At 44.8% G+C, this 17,416-nt stretch overlaps 2 protein-coding genes across 15 annotated transcripts in view; one reads left to right on the forward strand and one right to left on the reverse strand.

Annotated features, from left to right (window-relative positions):
- Positions 1–206: 206 nt before the first annotated feature.
- LOC105011117 lies at positions 207–9,286 on the forward strand. Of its 7 annotated transcripts, none has more exons than XM_013134629.3 (8): positions 207–305; positions 1,120–1,341; positions 1,561–1,700; positions 5,460–5,551; positions 6,968–7,153; positions 7,785–7,859; positions 7,999–8,073; positions 8,644–9,286. In XM_013134629.3, exons 2-7 carry the CDS (start codon positions 1,137–1,139, stop codon positions 8,018–8,020), a joined length of 720 nt encoding a protein of 239 aa, XP_012990083.2. In that variant the 5' UTR covers positions 207–305; positions 1,120–1,136; the 3' UTR covers positions 8,021–8,073; positions 8,644–9,286. The 7 variants fall into 7 exon arrangements, with proteins under 7 accessions (XP_012990083.2, XP_012990084.2, XP_012990086.2 ...); XM_013134630.3 differs by having other exon boundaries at positions 226–305; positions 1,123–1,341; XM_013134632.3 differs by lacking the exon at positions 207–305 and adding an exon at positions 348–439.
- Positions 9,287–10,793: 1,507 nt separating this feature from the next.
- Positions 10,794–17,416, reverse strand: part of amot (angiomotin) — a 34,765-nt gene continuing 28,142 nt past the window's right edge. For all 8 annotated transcript variants that reach the window (XM_020048286.3, XM_034293313.1, XM_010870932.5 and 5 more), the window contains 5 exons: positions 16,307–16,456; positions 15,372–15,700; positions 14,948–15,180; positions 14,105–14,347; positions 10,794–13,430 (listed from right to left, as the gene is read on the reverse strand). In XM_020048286.3, the coding sequence (XP_019903845.2) occupies positions 13,312–13,430; positions 14,105–14,347; positions 14,948–15,180; positions 15,372–15,700; positions 16,307–16,456 (1,074 nt within the window). In that variant the 3' untranslated portion in view covers positions 10,794–13,311. The remainder of the gene's footprint in view (positions 13,431–14,104; positions 14,348–14,947; positions 15,181–15,371; positions 15,701–16,306; positions 16,457–17,416) is intronic.

Consider the following 17,416-nt stretch of genomic DNA (forward strand, 5'->3'; position numbering starts at 1 on the left):
CGCATTGTCAGAATTTTGACCTTCGAACGTGTTTTAATACCCACTTTTTATTGAAATTACTCTTAAATGTGATAAAATATCGTTTGTTGTAAATGTTTTGAGAGGTGCATTTCCCTAAACAATTAATACATTCAATTTGTCAGTTTTGAATTCGTCGGCCTCTTATTTAGAAACGTTCCTAATTTCCATGACCCGGAAGTGTTTTTTTAATGTTGCTCACAAGACGCTGATCAAAGCGCCGATATCAGAGGTTGGAGATTTCTGAGTTCCCAATTGCTTCGAATGTGGCATTCGCGTTGATGAAGGTTAGTGGGTAGATAACAAAATACATTTAGCTGGTTAAGTTCATTTAAACTAGATAGTTCGCTAACTACCGTTAGCTGTCGTTGTCTTGATAAACTTTTGTAACTATATTGCTGTGAAAAGTCATTCAAAAATGGTTGGTGACAACTCTGATATTGGTTTACCAATGAGGTCAGGCTAGTCATAAGCTTTTAAGTACTGTACAGTACTGTACTCCGGCTAACTTTAGCTCGCATGCTAATTGCCAAGGTACTTGAAAGTTAACGTGATCTGCATCAAAGCAAAGACCTCTGACCTGCAAGTTAATTGTCCATTATAGGTCAGACTTCTTTAAAGCTAACTTTAGCTAGCGTATATGTAATTTCTTTGGGCTATTTTGCTGTAGAAACTGGCAACATGATAATTTATAATGGCAACATGATAATGATAAATAAAATGCTAGTATCAGCTTTTCATGTTTGAGTGTAAAACGTAATGTTACTGGAGGAGTTGGGTAGGTAGCTTGCCACATTAAATCGCTGTTGTTGGGGTTAGTATTAACGGGCTGGAGCTCCATTGTCGATGAAAATTACATTCATAAACTGACTAGTAACTCGCCACGCAGTTCTCTTCGTAATGTGAGTTGACATGCGTCTGTATTAAGTGATAGGTTCAGCTCTAATCCACACCGTAGGAAGACCAATGTACTATGGTAGTTTGACTAGTCCTGTTGCGTAATCAACTAACCACATTTAAATGTATTTTCGCATGGAAAAAATTGTTGACAAAGATGCACTGTGCCTTCAGAAGTTTTAACAGATTTGAATATTAAAACAGCAGCTGCCTGTGCTACCATGACCTCTTCGGGGTTCGGAGGTGACCGTGTGACTGCTAGCCGTGACTCCATCTTTTCTGAGGCAATCAATCGGAAAATGCGTGTCCCAGACCGGCTAAGGGTTGGGCCAGGCATGGGTCAAGGACGTGAAGAGGAGAGGCAATGGCGTGCAGAGCGCCCCGCATCCTACAACATGCACATCCCAGACCGGCTCTCTCTCACAGGTGGGAGCATGGCTGGCCTGGAGACAGGCCTACTGACAAGGCCAAACAGACATGTCACATAATTACAAGTAGAGTTGAGATGGAAAGTACAGAGTAACAACTGGAAAGCCACTTTATAATGCTAGTCATTAAAGCTTCTTCAATTTTCTCTGGATTTATGAGCATTCATGGGATTTGAGAGACCCTGTCATATGTGTTCTGTTATACTTGTGACCATAGATGCCCCAGACATGAGCCCCCGTCCACTGTTTACGCCCTCCAAGCATGGCTCAACTTTCCCCCTGGGATCTGCATGGGACGCTCAGCAGCAAAGTGCCTGGAACAGAGAAAGAGATCCTTACATGAGGGAACCGGTGCAGGTATGCAAGACTGCAGACTGACCCTTTTCTTCGGGTGAAATTTACTGTTAATGATAGTGTCTTGCATCAGATCAGATATGCACAGTTCTCTGTAAATAATCCACAACATTCTTTTCTGCTAGGTGAATGAGAACATTATTTCAACCCATGGGTTCAATTGGGTTTCAGAACAATTATATTACTGTTCAGAAACAGGAAGTATTCAATTACCAATGTTTACATTCTTAAGTAGAGGTACTAGTATGATTTAATCATGAATTTGGGAAGTTCAGGAAAAAACACAAGGAAGATCATCAGGCCAAAATGTGTACAATACACAACCTTCTCAATTTGATTTAGCCTGGGCCTGTCTATACTTCTTAAGTAAAGGTTATTTAATTTTTGTAGGAACCACTTTTCTTTTATTGCTGGCGAATTTTAGTTACTTTACCAGGTATATTTTTTTACACTCATATTTAGAAGTCTTCAAGCCAGTGTTATTAATTTTGCTGAAATTGAGTCACAATTCCAGGTTGTGCAGAAAAAACATCTTGGTACATATGCAAGTAAAATGTATGCATTGTGGTGGGTCTGTCACATTGTATTGGTGCTCCTTTGGTCCTCAGACTGCAAATTCAAAGCCAAGAATCAAGATTAGACATTGACAACTCTTTTGTGCATGCATTATGAAGAGAACAAACACGCCTGCCTAATAAGAAACAGCTGTGAAGCAATTGTTTTGATGTGCAGAACATGCCAATTGTTCTAAGTGGTTTGTGGCCAATGCTCACAGTACTCCATAATAACAAAGCACAAAAAAATCACTTGTGAGTATTCAGACCACTTCACTCATTACTTTGCTGTAGCACCTTTGGCAGCGATTACAGTCTTGTGTACGGCGCTACTTGACACGCCTGTATTTGGGGAGTTTCTGCCACTGGTCCCTGCAGATCCTCGCAAGGTCTGCCAGGTTGTATTGGGAATGTTGCAACACAGATATTTTCTCGTCTCTCCAGAGAGATGTTCAGTCCGGTTCCTGGCTCTGGCTGGGCCGCTCGTGACATTTCCGGACCTGTCCCTAAGCCACTTGTGCATTGTCTTGGCCGTGTGCTTAGGGTCGTTGTCTGGTTGGTAGGTACGTCTATGCCCTAGCCTGAGGTCCTGAGCGCTCTGGAGCAGGTTTTCATTAAGGGTCTGTCTACACTTTCCCTCAATCCTGACTAGTCTCCCATTCCCTGCCTAGGGCTATCGCAATTATTACATAACATAATCATTACATAATTGCCAGATCGCAATTATTTTATAGACGACAATCTTTTAACAATCTTTTTGCACAATATTTTAATTTGACAGATTTGCTCCAGAAAGATGGCGCTCAAAAGATCAAACAACAACAAATCTGAAGAATCATCTCCAGATCCGCCATGTGTATTTTTACAATATTATTTGGCTACACTACAATAATGGCATAACAATTTACAATATAGACAATTAAATAGTTAATTAAAAATATGTCTCTGGTAATTAATCGTCAACGGAAATGTCCTAATCGTGACAGCCCTATCCCTGCCACAGAAAAACATCTCCACAGCATCATGCTGCTACCACCATGCTTCACTGTATGGTTGGTATTGGCCAGGTGATGAGGAGTGTCTGGTTAACTCCAGATATGATGCTTGGCACTCAGGCCTTAGACTTGAATCTTGGTTTCATTAGTCCAGAGAATCTTGTTTCTCATGGTCTGAAAGTCCTTTAGGTGCCATTTGACAAACTCCAAACAGGCTGTCGTGCCTTTTACAGAGGAGTGCCTTGCATTTGTGCTAGCCACTCCTGATTGGCAGAGTGCTACAGAGATTGTTGTCCTTTTGGAAGGTTCTCCCATCTACACACAGGATCTCTGGAACACTCTAAGATTTGTGGGAAATTGTCCTTTAATTGCCATTTTCACCTGTGTGTGTCACCTTGTGTGTCTGTAACAAGACCAAACATTCAAGGGTATGTAAACCTTTGATCAGGGCCATTTGGGTGATTTGTGTGATCATTATGATTTTAAAAAGGAGCCAAACAACTATGTGATAATAAATGGCTTCATTTGATCACTGTCCTTAAATAAAAAACATATATTTTTTTTTTTGCATGATCAGTCATTTTTTTAATCAATGCCAAGATTTCACAATTTCTGCCAGGGTATTCAAACTTATGAGCACAACTGTAGTACAACCCTGGTTCCAACAAAGTTGGGCCTCTGTGTAAAATGCAAATGAAAACCGAATGCAATGATGTGCAAATCATTTATCGCTGTATTTAATAGAAAATAGTACAATGACAAAATATCAGATGTTGAAACTTAAGGAATATTATTGTCTATGGAAATTACATGCCCCCTTTGAATTTGATGCCAGCAGCATGTTTCAAAAAAGTTGGCACAGGGGCATGTTTTCCACTGTGTTACATCTCCTCTTTCTTTAACAACACTTCTTAAGTGTTTGGGAACTGAGGAGACCAATTGCTGTAGTTTTGAAATGTATTCCCATTCTTACTTGATGTAGGATTAATAATGTGAAGGGGCCTGAGTAGTTTTTGAATGCACTGTATGTGGGTTTGTCAGTCTATAACCTACATCATGGGTAGGATAGACACGCTCTTGTCTTATGAACAGAATAATAATTGCCTTTTTGCTTCAATAGGATAGAAACGGTCTTGTCTTATGTACAGAATAATAATTGCCTTTTTGCTTCAATAAATGGTTCATAATGATTTGTTCTGTCTCTCAAAGCTGTGATTGAGAATATTCTATGTATGTAGCCTTGAAATAACTTGTTAGTTCAAAATTCTGTTCCTTATGGAGTGTGGCAATGAAAGAGTTTTTTTTAATTGCTTTTTATTACTTGTAATGTATCTTTATAGTACACCAAGGCGGATATATAATTGTTAATTTAGATTTTAACTTCACAATAAGACATGCATAGCCTGCATAGATAATTGTTCTGTTTTGAACAAATTCTTCTATTGGTTTTGGTTTTATTTAATTAAAATTTAATTTGGTGCGATGGACTATAAAACCTGTGTCATTGTACAAACTCTTATGGACTGCACTGTGGGACTGAAGTAGGCCTCAATGGAAAATAGTGAGTGTTACCAGGTGTGGGAGTTGCCGGCCCAACTGGGCTAGTTCTAATGACCGTGTGCATGAAGGAAAGGTATTGGGCCTGTTTACTTATAGGTTTGTGTTGTACAGCTTACCTAGAATTCGGGTGGGTTTTTATTAGATGGGGACATATTTAGGCTGAGTTTGGCAGGTATGCTGTCAATGAAATCTGGCAGCCCTGTAGTGCCGGACAGACGGACTGGCGCTAACCGACATCGAGCTGGACGCGAGCTGGAAAGCAGCCTCAACGTTATGTCCATGCCGCTGACAGGCTCACATCAAGCTCCAGCTGGATGAACATTGGAGCGACCTGGATGTCTTGGGGAGAGCATCAGAATGGCCTGGAGGGAAACCCGGTCCTTTAGTTAGCTTGAGTTGAACTTACTTATGAATGTAATAATAATGGATTCGGTGTGTCGGAGATGTTCTCGTGCGCCACATTTTTATGTATTTATTGCAACCACAGGTTGTTCAAATGTAGCGTTGCGATTGGTTGAAACTCTTCGAAGCAGCATAAAATGCTTTTGACTGGTGCTGTATATCCTGATTTCTTTTAGAGGGATTTAGGATATGTCAATGTATTCCTAACCCAATCCTACTGTAACTCGCTATTTTCTTCTCTCTTGTAACAGAGTCCCATGCGGAGGTCATACAGTGACCAGGCTTTTGGCAGGGGTGACCCTGTCACTCCCAACTCCAGACACTCTTCACACACCCTCACCCCGTAAGTACAAGACGACCTGGATTGGGCCGATGGTTCAAACGCCTTTTACACAGGACTCCCTTTCAGGACCCTGCTCTGTTACAATGTCTTAAAGGTGCGCTCCTCTCACATGGTCACCCCATTGAAATTGCCAAGCTCCTCTAATAACAAGCTGATCTCACATTCATTAGAATTGGATGTCACTCTTTTTGGTCTTCTAAAACATTTTTGTTTGCATTTTGGAACTTTTCACCTGGAATGTTTTCAAGTGAACAATCATGTGACCAAAGTGTATAATATTGGACTCTTTGAATTTGTTCAAAGTTTAAACAGATTATAAAGGTTTAAAGCCAGATTGATCTGGCGGGGCGCTGCCAGTTTTGATGCAGACTGATGTCAGTGTCAGTACCTACACCCACCAAAGGTCACTAGTAAAACTTAGAATCTGGGACTTCACAGTGAATAACAAACTTTTTGTTTTTCATCCTCCTATTTTGGGCTGGATGTGTAATGTGTTGTTCATATGTGCAAACTATGAGTAGAGTTCCTATCATAGGTCAGTTGGCCATGGCATTCCAATCCAGTGGTTTGGATGAAATGGAGCAGAAATTAGAACATGACACGGTACCCAAAATTTTCGGGGACTTGTTTTGGCCTGAAAGCACCAATTATACAACCAGTGGCCAAAAATCACTGAATGCATCTTCAGCTTATTAAAGAATTATAGGTAGCCATCAACTGTGATTCGGTGAGCACTCTGATTTAACCTAGAATCCATCTTTTTTTAAGTAGATAATTTAGTCATTTAGTAACAGATGCAACCCCCACGTTGGAAACAACTAGATTAAGCACTCCTTTACACCTTTTGGGAAGTTTGTGATTGTCACCAAGCATTCCAGATCATTCTTGGGACAACACTGAGGGCCTTCCTGTACAGCAGGCTCCCCCCCCAGCAGGGGGACTAGAAATCCAACATGTCCTGAGAAGTTGAGGAAATAAGCTCCCAAAACACAGAACTTCTTAACATGAATGTTTAGGGGTTTTGTCACTATGTTTGGACTTTGGTTGTCTGTAAGCATAGCAACATGGATTTGATCCTCATTGTGTCCTTTGCCACAAAGATGGCCTGCTTTTTAAACCTGCTTTTCTTTCAAGCCTGGACATTTTCAGAGAAAGATGCATAGGTACAATAAATAGTATTTACCCCTCCAGGCACGTGAGCGCAATGTCCTTTTCCGACACTGTTTCTAAGAGGGGAAACTTTAGTTCCTCTGATCTTTAGTTTGAGCTTGCGTGTAGGCTCGATGGGAGGCAGAGAGAAGCCAGGCACACAGTCTTGTGGGTGATTTGAGGTTGTGTGGCGTTTATGGCCATGGTAACTGTTGTGTTCCTGTCTGTGTGCTTTCTGTCTCGTGTGGTACCCCACCCCTCCCACAGTCCTCGTAGTCATGGTGGGGTAGAACACCCTCAGCAACCCTCTGATAAAGATCGACCGCCCAAGCCCCCGGGGCTCCCTGCCCCCCCACCCAGTCTCCTTTCCCCACAGACCATGCTGCAGGCTGCCAAGGAACTGGGCCAGCAGGCTTCACAGCGCCTCCTGCAGACTGTCTCTCAGAAATACAGGTTAGGGGCTAGTGGCTACTCCTCTGAGTGACCCCTGTGTGACCCCTAACAACCCACTTCTAAATCTGAACATATTCCGTAACTTCCCCATGCTTGGCTTTGAATCTCTGTCCTTACACCACTAGTTGTCTCTCTACAAAACGTTTGCTTTGAGAGGACAGTTATTTTTTTCCCTTCATTATCACTTCTTTATTCACAACTTGACAGCGTTCATACATTGCTGACTAACCCTCTGCCTTGACAGACTGTCCCAACTCTGTGCCCCCTAAACTACTTCTCCCCGCTTTGCGCTTGCTCTGGGTAGAAGCTGTCATTAGGCACAGATCTAGGGTCAGCTCTATCTGCCTTAATCCTAAATGTCGTCTTTACAGGCAGCAACGTGGAAGGGAGATTCTAACCTAGGTGGCCATTTAATCCTACTACAGCTAGTTGCTGCCTTTAGCTGGCCTCTTCTGTTAGCAGACCTGTCTTACTCAGTGGTTCTGCCATCATCATGGTGGATAGTGTTTGACCAGTAGATGGAGCCAGAAGCTGTAGCATTTCTCCGTTTTCTTCTGGATCAGTCTCCTGTCGTGCCTTTGCCTTGTGTTGAGGGCCCATTGGTAGACTGTGGTCTCTCCCTGGTTTAAAGGTTTAACTACCCAGAGCACCCAACGACGGCTGTGGTTGAGGCGCCCCTGTCGTGTGTCCAACCAGCCCGGAAAAGGTACTTCTGGCTCACTGTTTCCTGTTATTTAGCTGTAGAAAAAGAGCTAATGATTTCCGAAGCTTAAAGCCCTCCCATGTGGTTGTGCACCATTCACCTTGTGTGTCTGTCTGTCTGTCTGTGTGTGTGTGGTTGGCAGAGCCATGCAGGACTCCTGGTGAGCACAGATGATGAAGGCAGTGCAGCTGTGGAGCTGATCGTACTGAGGAGGCAGGTAGGAAGCACACCCAGGCCCCCTCACTGTGGGGGTCTTACTCTGTGGCTGTCGTCATGGCGTTTGGCCACTAGATGGAGCCAGAAGCCGTAGCTTCTATACGTTTTCGTCTGGTAAAGTCAGTAATGGTGCTTGTTATGGATACTTGTATGTTCAATTTGTGTATGTTTTCCCTTGTTAACCAAATGCCTTTCTATGCTTAGAAATAAAGGCTGTAAGCTATGAAAAACGCGGAGTAAAAACTAAAGTAATCAGTCCCTTATAGTTTCTGAGTTAACACAGGGGAGCATGTAGGAAGGTTTTCCCATGGAGCCTCAGACATGTTTCCGTAACTTGATACCCTTGACTGTCCCACTCCCGTTCAGAAGGGGGCGGTGAGAGTTTTTTACCTTGGAATTGTTGGCAAAACAAGACTAGTCTTCCCTAGGATAACATAGGAAGCCAGTTAGCCTTTTTAGATTCCCTCACCCCCATGTCAAACAACCCTAGTAATTATGAACCGCTACGCTGATTGGTTTTGACGTAGGTAGACTGTGGATTGGTCTTAACAGATCAGACTTTGTGTCCAAGGTATTGAAGATGAGTCGTCGTCTGGCTGGTCTGGAGAGGCAGAACGCTGAACGCAGACAGACTGAGCTGGTGCTCTTCTCCCTTCTGGTCTCTGCCTGCCTGCTCAACGGCTGGCTCTGGATACGCAGATAACACCGTCTTACATCCACGTCCTCCGTCTGCTTGGCTCACCACTGATTTACACTTCCACCCAGCTGGGTAGTTAGTCCTCACACTTAGATCCTGAGCACATGAAGTGGTCCATCGTCCCTAATGTTGCAAGGCCAGAACATTGGGAAAGGAACCACTGGTAAGCCTGCCTGAGGACTATGAAGATAGAATGGAGCTGGAGCTGTGTGTAGCTAACAAAAGCATTCAATAGATAGTCAAAGGTGGAGGCCAATTTCAACATGCAGAATTGATTTGTGTCCTGTTTGCTTAAAGGATTGGTTGTCTCTGTGACCTTAACTCTAGTGTTTACCACCGCCAGAGGGGGTGATAAGAAATGATAGTGTCACTGCTGAAGCTTTGTTACATTGTTTTGGCTGACTAGGGAAATCAGATTCACGTCAGGGGTCTGTCAGTGCAGTTTATGCAACAGCCACTGTATGTCAGGATACTAGTATCTAGTACACTGGGATGGTGGGATTGGTCAGGTCAGGCAGCATGGCTGATAAGGTCTCCTTAGGCCCATCACTATTTAAGGGTTTTGCAAGGCCACTGTGCGACCTCTGAAGGCCACTGTGCGACCTCTGAAGGCCACTGTGCGACCTCTGAAGGCCACTGTGCGACCTCTGAAGGCCACTGTGCGACCTCTGAAGGCCACTGTGCGACCTCTGAAGGCCACTGTGCGACCTCTGAAGGCCACTGTGCGACCTCTGAAGGCCCCTGTGCGACCTCTGAAGGCCCCTGTGCGACCTCTGAAGGCCCCTGTGCGACCTCTGAAGGCCCCTGTGCGACCTCTGAAGGCCCCTGTGCGACCTCTGGAAGGCCCCTGTGCGACCTCTGAAGGCCCCTGTGCGACCTCTGAAGGCCCCTGTGCGACCTCTGAAGGCCCCTGTGCGACCTCTGAAGGCCCCTGTGCGACCTCTGAAGGCCCCTGTGCGACCTCTGAAGGCCCCTGTGCGACCTCTGAAGGCCCCTGTGCGACCTCTGAAGGCCCCTGTGGCTTTGAACCCTTACAGACAAGTTTATCCAATCAAATGATAATGCATGTTTCTCAGAAGTCAAACAACACTAATAACCATGAATTTACATTTAGTAAGTTGTTACATGAGGTTTCTTGATCTATCCATTTTTGATGTTGTACTGGCTTTTTTCTTGTATATTTAATAAATTAGATTTTATATTATGTTGAGTGTGATTTGCTTGTGTTTGATGTATAGTGTACATTCCAGTACACTTGAGCCTAATCATAGAGAATGATAGAGGCCTCTTATGAATTTGTACTCCGCATGGATATGGCCGTTGATGGTTTACTGTTCATTGGTTCATTCCTGATGGCATGGTTAGTAATGTCCACCTGGGTAATCAGGAGTGATCAGTCCCATCTAGTTACCGACAATAAATGTTGGATCCCCTAATAAGAAGCCCTAAGGCATGAGGTAGTGTGGAATATGGCCAGTATACCACGACTAAAGGCTCTTAGGCATGATGCATCGCAGAGTCTGGACTTAGCTCTTAGCCATGGTATATTGCCAATATACCACAAATCCCCAATATGCCTTTTTGCGATTATAAACTGGTTACCAATGCAATAATTAGTAAAGTGCTGAGGTGTCATGCCCTAGGTGTACAGTCTCATATCACGGCTATCAGGATTCAAAGCAACCAGGTTATAATAGAAATATGAATTCTGTAACTCTGTGAGCATGCACAGAACAAACATAAAGCTACATTGTATATTTATTTCACTTTTGTTTAAATGATTACTAAACCATGTAAACCCACTATCTGAAACATTTTCAAACTTATTTGGAATATTGTCAGGAGTACAAAAAGTTAAACCACAAATGGAAATGGCATGAGATGATAATTTTGTTTTTAAACCAGATGCTTGATTAGAAATACAATTTAGTTCAACATGAATGGCAATTGTACAGTAATGACATTGTCAAGCAGCATCTATTGTACAGATTGTGAAAAGGCACAAAATTACTAGAACCCCCCCCCCCCCCCCCCCCAATAACATTCATTTTTACCAGATGCACTGGTAAACTATCTGCACTTCAGTGACCACAAATGTTAATACAAAGTTCAATGAGAATCTTTTCCATCAACGTTGATAAGCCAAGTCTGGAGGAGGCACAGCTCACTTTGAGACTTGCATACATTTTGAGTACTTGTGAAATCGTCTGATAACCACAGACTGCTTAATGCAGAAAGCCCTGCCCACCAAGGCCAATTCTGAATCTGAATAGCCTGGGGGTGAGGTTGTAACCAATGGTTACAGGTCATCATCTTGTGCTAACGGCTCAGAACACTGAGGGCCAAATTATTTAGGGTTAACATCTGAAGCAAGACCCAAGGACTGGCACTGGGGTGGGACAAAGAGTTTCGGAGTAACATGTATACTATCCATACAGATTGGAAGGGAAATTGCCTTTCCTTTATTGAAGTATTCAATAGATATTGTGAAGCTTCAGGTGTGGGCTGATACATTATTGAATAATAGGGACTTGGAAATGTCTTTATGATTGTCAGTTACAGCACGAGAGAACATTTGATGTTCTGCCATTAAGTTTGACAATGGCCTTTTGAAAATGTTGTAATTGAAAATGTGTATTTTACACAAACGACCATTCAAATAAGCCTCAGCACCAAGCTGAAAAATAACAAGAAAGCAACAAATGTAGCTGATGTCACTCCTTCAACCTCCCTGTGCCCAGTCTCCAATCCCCAGGTCCATTGTCTACACTCAACAGGCAACTTGAAACCACACAGAAATTGCTGTCGGTGCTGGAAATGTAACATTTCTAAACACTGGAATTGTGCTTTTTTTTTTTAACAGACACACAGTACTTCCACACACTGGAGAAATGTATGGGGGCAGTTTTTCCATGAAGAACAATATTTAGCGTGTAAGCTTTTAAAACTATAGGCCAGGTGACCAGCTGGTGGAGTTTCTTTGGTCCCACACTTTCAGCTTTGGATTGGAAATATACACAACTGCTACCTAGATTGTAACGTGGGTGTATATTTCAAAGTCACTGTTTAAAAATGTGCGGATGTAACAAATGTATTGTTACCTTTGGTCAAAAGCAAGGTCCATGATATGAAACAGTCTTGTACTTCATGTGTCATCAAGGCAGGTTCTAGGCATAAGCAACTTAAGCGGTCGCATAGGGCCCTGGACCGCTAGGGGAGGGGGCCCCAAATAAATTTAGCTTGGGGCCCCCAAAAGGCTAGAGGCGGCCCTGTGTGTCATATACTGTATAAAATGTCAAACAAGCCTGTACATCTGTATGAGTAGAATTATGGTTAATTACCAGATTGTTGGTTGATTACCAGAAAACCCTACCAAAGTGGAATGGAATGAAGGACACTTAACGGGAATAGTGGAGAACCTTCTAATTGCAGCATAGTCACATCAGTGTATACCAAACCTCTCACTACTGCTGCTCAACAAGCCAGGCCACATAAACCCTCACAGATGCAGCACATTGGACCACAGTAGAAATGTGTGACTGTCACCCCCCAGTTCTCCACAGTGAAGTGGGGGGGAGGGGGGGGCAGGCCTCCAATACTTTAAACAGTGCATTGTGGTCCTTGGCTGGCAGTGCCATGTAAGTGAAGGGCTTGTAAAAACCTATTCCATTCAGTTGTGTTAAATGACACACACACCTTACAGTATCTAAATACAGTATGTACAGGTTAAATTCAATTGTAGTGGACACGGTCACTTTGATTACCCAAGTGCCACATGTAACATAGGTAAATAAAGTACTACTACACATAAATAGAATACCTAAGTCAGACTCAATGTAAAATAAAATATATATATAAGTAGTGCAATAAATGCAACAAATTGTAGTCAATACATTTGGTCCACGGATGGCAGTTAACCTCCAGCAAAACACAAATAAATGTATCATTCTGATGACACTCAAACTGTGCACAACCATAGAACACAGCTTTAAAAAATAGTGCATTTTAACACACCTTCAGTCACCTGACAACTGAAACACCAAACACAGAGAAAAAAAAGAAACAAAAGTAATCCTTCACCTATTTTGAAAGTGTGCGTGAAAATGTGTTTTTTTGCATAACCCACTGAAATGGATAGAGGCCTCTATTGGCCCCAAGACTGTTTCAGCATGTGCAGCTCCATTGAGGAATTGTACCATTTTAAAGTAGTCGTGTGGATTGTGGGTGGGGCTTCATGGGGGTCAAGAAAGGATCCCATAATTCCAATCCCAGTCATCAGGAGGGATCAGCAAATTAATTATCATAAGGGATGTGGCAGTAAAACCTTGGCTTTGTACTTCAAACAACCAGCAGCAGTACTTTCAGTTTGTCCACTGCCAGTTCCTACAAGCTGTGGAACACTGACTACTTCCAAAATGGATCACTGACTACTTCAAAATGGTGCTGCCCATGCTCTAACAGACGCCATAAAGAGACAGAGATGAGGTGTTTATGCTAGTCTAAGGCACAAACACACAATATCCTGGTTTCCTGTGACCTGGTTCAGATGAGGATCTCCACCATGTCGTTGTCCACCTCTTGTTGAGAGGCTGATGGGGGCTGTGTCTGGGGCTGCAATGCTGTGCGCCTCTCCAGAGTACTGCTGTGGAACACTGGCACATCTAAAGACACATTAGGAGAAGTCAGGGCCAGTCTAACCTCAAAACAAAGACTCCCCCATTCCACAATGTCTCCTGCACTGTTTCTGTCCTGGGCCACATTACCTGGGCAACATAAGGGAATCCGGGTAAATAAAACAGATGTGACCCCAGGCTGCCCCTAGATAGCATCTGACAACCCACTCTCTTCACATTGCCCCCAGCTACAGTTTTGGTTTCATAACGTGTATTTAAATAGCTGAAATGTTGTAGTTTTTGGATTACTTCTTGAATAAGTCTCACACCACAACAAGATAGATTTAAACAAATGTCTAGTTGTTATTATTTAGATAATTATTCTGTTGCCTGTTATGGGTCAAACAAACAATCAAAAGCATTGTTTGCCATTCCACAACCTTAGCACTTCACAGTGAAGCAGCATTCTCATAGGTTACATCTAGAAATCAAAGTTAATATTTCTGTACATGCGGACCGCAAACACTCCACGTTAACTAGATCGGACTCCAGAATAACTGGACCGTTGTTAAGCCTATAGTTGAAACTTAAATTCAGGACTAACACCTGGCCTTGCTTGGGTCTACAGCATACTACAGTACACCTTTGTTACATGGAGCATGGACAGAATAAAAACACAGTAATCCAGTCCTAAGATGGCGGCAGACCCTTTTCTACAGTACCTGCGATGCGGTCTGGTATGTAGACGGGACTGGGGCTGGAGAGACGGCTGGGCAGGGTCATGCTCTGTGGGGCCGGGGTACTGGGCTTGCTGCTGACCTCCTGACCCTTCTCTGTCTGGGTGCAGCTGTCCCTGCTCCCGGTCTTAGAGTGGCCTGCTGTCAGGGGCAGGACCGGAGAGGGAGATGACGAGATGGATTCTGTCCTCAGAGAGTCGGTACGGAACTCTGGACCCAACAGAACTCCTGAGAAGGAACACGGGAGCCCGGTTAACTTGTGGCCAAGTTACACACGACAGGCTCTCAAGTTGTTCATTCAAACACATGGAAGCAAGTAAGTCAGCCTTTCATCTGAAATGCATTTGAATGAAACCCTAGGTGGCACCATCAGTGCCAACACTGAATAGATCAGTAAATAGATCTGTCTAAACCAACAGCGCAGCACCATTGCATAACCCCCACCCCGACCACGAGACTGTGACTCCGTCTGATGACTCCATGATCCTACTTCACGGTGCATTCCATACCCACAGCTGACCACACCTCGTGCGCCTGACACTCCCCACAACGCTTTGTCTTGTCCATCCTTTTCTAACACCTCTCAGAGGTCCCTGAATCAACCTTCTGTACATTTCCTGCCCTATTCCTCCTGTCCAGACCACCAGCCCGTTTTGGAATACCTCTGTCCACCCTGTATTGAAACGACACCCTCTGTCCAACATAGGGAACTAGCTTTCAGCCGAGGCTCAGTCTAAAGTAGTGCACTAGACATCAAATACTAGAAGGGGAAACTTGAATAGGTGTGCCGCATAACACCTAACCTAGTAGAAGGAACAGCATTCCTACCCAGGCTTCCCTTCCAGCTGCTGTCCTTGCGCTCCTCTGTGATGGGCGAGCTGCTGAGCCCCAGGCTGTGGGAGAGCAGGCCGGAGCTGCCCGTGTTGGCGATGGACATCAGGGACTTTGATGGGCGCATGGTGGCCTGGGTGTCCCGGTCCTTGGGCTCCTTCCTGGAGCGCTGGTGGAGCACCTTGATCATGGCGTCCTTCTCAATGATCTGTGCGTGCAGGTTCTTGATCCTGGGAGATGAGCACAGTGAAATGAAACCTCCTGAGGTTATGGGGAGTGGGGGCAGTCCCCATAAACCCCCCCCCCCACACACTTTTAATGTGTTGATCAGTACCAAAAAAAAAATCAATTTTGATCTAACTCTCCTCTGTATATCTTCAGAACGTGATGAAATTCCTAGCTTTCCTCTGTAATACGTTACCTGCTCTCCATATCTAGACAGCGGCGGTTGGCCATCAGGATCTCCTCCTCCTCCTTCTGGATGCGAGCCTCCACTGACAGTTGCTGCTCATAGCTGCTGCTGGGGGAGTGGCTTACGACCGAGGACGTGTCCCTCTGGGTGGCCACTGAGGCGGCTGTGTCCAGGGCAAACTGCCTCATCACGCTCTCCTCCAGGTACTTCTGCTCCCACTTGGTCATGTCAGCCTCCAGGGCCAGGATCCTCTCCTCCTTTTCTCTCAGGTGCTCCATCAGGGCTGTGGCGTTGTACTCCTGACCACCGCTGTTGTTGCTCTGGGAGCCGCCTTGTCTCTGGGGAGTCGATGGGGGCGGAGAATATGATCAACGGTGAACATTGGCAATTCCGTATGGTCTGTCACTGACGCATTCCTTTTAAAATACACACCATAACTGCAAGTACCATGGTCTATGGCAATACTGGTATCAGTCTGTTAACTGTGGACCAGGAAGTCTGTCTTCTAAGGGATCTAATGGAATATACAGCTGTGCCCCCCCCACCCCACCCTCTCCATCCCTACACAGGACCAGCATTTAGCTGCAACCTTTCCCCAACATGCCTGCAACCCCCTGGCCTGGCTTGGCCTGGAGGACCTGGCTGAGCTTGAATAATGGGAAAACATTCCGCAGTGATCCGTTTGGCTCCGCTTGCACAGGAAGAGGGGATGGAACTTATGGAAGAGAACATCTCCGCTGAGACTGGGAAAAAGAGCCTGGAATTCTGGGTCAGGGCAATATCCTGCAAAAACACTGGCATCTCTAACACAAAGCGCGTATCTGGCCCCTTGTTGAAGTATCTTGTTCCATCTGCATGTAAATAGGTGCACAGAGAGCGTGTGTATGCGCGTGCGTGTGTGTGCACAGTGTATGTGCGTGTGTATGCGCGTGCACGTATCTCACCTGCTGCATGCGCAGGGACTCCAGCTCCCTCTCCAGCCGCGTGCGTAAGCGGTGCTCCAGCTGCTCTCTCTTCTCGCAGGCTGCTTGGAGCTGAGCCAGGGCCTGCTGCATGCGCTCCACCTTCTCCACATACACCTGCTTCTTCTTCAGCTGCAGCACAGCGGACAGAACGCAAACAGAGAGTAAGGGGATTCGCTTGGCCTTTCAGAAACCTGCCCCCTCCCCGCCTAGCTTGACCCGACTCGCTCCCGAGTCTTAGTTGGTTGAAGCAACGCAACGTTTTGTGGCACAGTGTTATTGCTGACACCCCTCCGGTCCGCCAAGGAGTGAAACAACCCCCCCCCCCCCGCCCCCAGTACCCAGCCCCAACACTCAACTCCAAGTTAATGCAGTATGCACGCAGGTTCCTCTGCAATGCAGCCTCTTTGAACTGCAGCCGGAGCTAGACCTGTGGCTCACTCAACGGAATGATTTGGCCCCGCGGGTCTCGAAATAGAGAAAAGGAACGATTGTGAAATAGAGGAGCATATACAAAGCTCCCAGAGAGAGAGAGAAAGAAGGAGAGAGTTTGCAAGAGAAAAAAATCTGGCCAATGAGTCCTTTCATGGCGGATATAAAACTCGGGCTCAACAGCCTTTGTTCAAGGAAACAAGCAGACGTTTGTGGCGGTGGCCGGCAACACAAGTGGAGCAGCTCAGTATTTCTTAGGACAATCCAGGTCCGTTTCCCACTCCATCCCAACTGGCTGACTGGTTCTCTGGGCTTCAGCCAGGCTATTTCAGACAGCAAACCAACAAAACAAACCAGCTCGGACCATGAAAGCTCGGAACAGTTTTTCACTGTGGAGTTCTGTCAAGGCCAGGCAGACATATACGCTAACCTTTTGGGGCAATGCTCAGGCCTTTACTAGGCCAGACGAATGGCAGAAATGTTTAGTTACACGGCTTGCAAAGCAATCACCCTTTAAATATTCAAGGAAATATGTTTTACTTATTAGATGTGCTTGCTGAACGCTAAGCACAACTTTAAAAATCACTCATACTTGTAAAAGTCAAAACTGATACTTCTGATACTACAGCTATGTTTACATAAAATCTCAATAGACTTTTA

Source organism: Esox lucius, chromosome 7 (genome assembly GCF_011004845.1).
Source record: "Esox lucius isolate fEsoLuc1 chromosome 7, fEsoLuc1.pri, whole genome shotgun sequence".
Lineage (NCBI taxonomy): Eukaryota > Metazoa > Chordata > Actinopteri > Esociformes > Esocidae > Esox > Esox lucius.